This window comes from Carlito syrichta, unplaced genomic scaffold (assembly GCF_000164805.1).
Source record: "Carlito syrichta isolate Samal-C Ts95f unplaced genomic scaffold, Tarsius_syrichta-2.0.1 Scaffold301018, whole genome shotgun sequence".
Classification (NCBI taxonomy): domain Eukaryota; kingdom Metazoa; phylum Chordata; class Mammalia; order Primates; family Tarsiidae; genus Carlito; species Carlito syrichta.
In genome coordinates, this window is record NW_007245114.1 from 245,123 (window position 1) to 247,228 (window position 2,106).

The 2,106-nt window shown below is 48.1% G+C and overlaps 1 protein-coding gene across 2 annotated transcripts in view; it reads left to right on the forward strand.

Annotated features, from left to right (window-relative positions):
- The window catches only part of KDM4A (lysine demethylase 4A), a 55,368-nt gene extending 53,766 nt beyond the window's left edge, over positions 1-1,602 (forward strand). Inside the window, exons 20-22 of one of the 2 annotated variants that reach the window (XM_008054745.1) lie at positions 466-585; positions 840-932; positions 1,077-1,333. In XM_008054745.1, the coding sequence (XP_008052936.1) occupies positions 466-585; positions 840-932; positions 1,077-1,217 (354 nt within the window). In that variant the 3' untranslated portion in view covers positions 1,218-1,333. Of the gene's footprint in view, positions 1-465; positions 586-839; positions 933-1,076 lie in introns of both variants that reach the window. The other variant, XM_021710744.1, reaches the window with a different exon arrangement.
- The last annotated feature ends 504 nt before the right edge of the window (positions 1,603-2,106 follow it).

Here is a 2,106-nt window from a genome sequence, read left to right on the forward strand (position 1 = left end):
CCGGGTCTCGAACCCACAGGCTCAGGCAATCCACTCACCTCAGCCTCCCAAAGGCGCGGGATTACAGGCTGAGCCACTGAGCCCGGCTTAGAAGACGTTTCTTAAGATACAGTTTAGTACAGCTGTAGCATTTCTTCATGGCAAAGCCCAGGAAAGTTGAAAGAATATAAGAGGAAAGTTGAAAGAATATAAGAAAGACTCTTGAGTCCAGCACTTTTCTCCTATGTTTACTAAGTTTATTATAGCTGCTCTTTTTTATGCCCTAGAAGCAGTGGGACCAGAGATATGGGGCTGACTTTGAAGTAGCAAGCAGGTCTTTAACTAGTATAACTTTCAACCCAGAGAGAGCTGCCTTGGAGTATTTGAGCAGCAGTCTGTCTTGGTTCATTCTTCCTTGAGAGATATCAGTTACCATTGTGCTCAAGTGGCTCTTCCTTTCACCTTCCTTCCTTTGTGTTCCCTCAGAGCCAGGACTGTCTCCAGTTGGGTCCTCCTGCTGAAGGGGAAGTGGTCCAAGTAAGATGGACAGATGGCCAAATCTATGGAGCCAAGTTTGTGGCCTCCCACCCCATCCAAATGTACCAGGTAGTCAGAAGTTCTTGTTTGGGAGTTGGGAGTACTTAATTCAGTTCTTCTTCCTCTTGGGCTAGAGGTCAGAAATAATGGGCTGGTGCCATTTCAGAGCTAGAGGTCTGCCCTTTATCTAGGGGTCTGCCAAGTGTGGCTTCAGACATGGTAGTCCTTACTTCAGTGTTCTAATGCCTTCCATTGACTGTGCATGGTGAACTATGGAGAGAGTTAGGGATATCCTAGGAAAAATGCCTTTGTTTCCTTGGCAGGTGGAGTTTGAGGATGGCTCACAGCTTGTGGTTAAGAGAGATGACGTGTATACGCTGGATGAAGAGCTTCCCAAGAGAGTCAAGTCTAGACTGGTGAGTGTGTGTTTTCTGTGTGCCCTTGGTTCCTGTCTGGGAGGGAGGGAACAAGGCAAGGATATGTCCCTTTGGGGTTTTTTTTTTGGGAGTGGGGGGTAGTTGGACACAAAGTGATTATTTGGCTTGCTTATTCTTCTATAGTCAGTAGCCTCAGACATGCGCTTCAATGAGATTTTCACAGAGAAAGAGGTTAAGCAAGAAAAGAAACGGCAACGAGTCATTAACTCAAGATACCGGGAAGATTATATTGAACCTGCACTATACCGGGCCATCATGGAGTAAGTGCATCCAGGGTCCAAGAGATTCCCAGCCATCAAGGCAAGAAAACTCTGGGGTTCCACAGCACAGAAGATACTTGGAACTCTGAAGTCTCCAAAAGTGAAGTTGTAAAAAGAAAAGGAATGAAATAACCGACCCCATCATCTTCTCACCCCACTCCCATCGCATTCCGCTGTAATGGAAGGACAAGCTGTGTCTGGACACATGGCAGCAGTCACCACTGATCTCCAGCCGAGGAGCTGAGCACTGGAATGCTGTGGCTGTACTGACAACTGTGCTGGCTGGACTGGTTGCCCATTTCTGGCCTGGGACTTAGCTTCCTAATGATCACCTGCACCGACTAGGCAGAGGTGCTGGTGCTTGTCCCCATGCCCTCTTTTGTATTTATGTGTATGTGTGGGTGTGTGTGTGAGTGTGTGTGTGTGTGTGTGTGTGTGTGTGTGTGTGTGTGTGTATGTTTGGTTTGGACCAACTTCTGCCAGCCCCTGGCCTTTACTTTTCTTCCTTGCCTATGCAGGGCAAACAAAATGTGAAATTCTGCCCTCAGCTGAGCTGGGTAAGGTCCCCCAGGAGTTGGCTGGAGATAGGTGTGGCATCTGTCCAGGCCTGGAACAACCTCAAGAGAGTGCTGGCAAAGCTGCTGTGTTGAGAAGCTAAGGAGCTGATGCCACCTCTTTGTCTTCCCTTGATGGAGAACACAGGGATAACACGGGTGTGTGCCCACAACACTCTAGGCACAGAACCCCTGTAGCACAGTATTAGAGAATTTCCCTGAAGGGAAAATTTTAATGATGGAAGCAGGCAGAGCCTGGTGGGTGATTCTGTCAACAGAAAATTGCAATCATGCAGGGGCTGGGAGGGTTAGGATGAAATAATGGGCCACTGGAGGTCC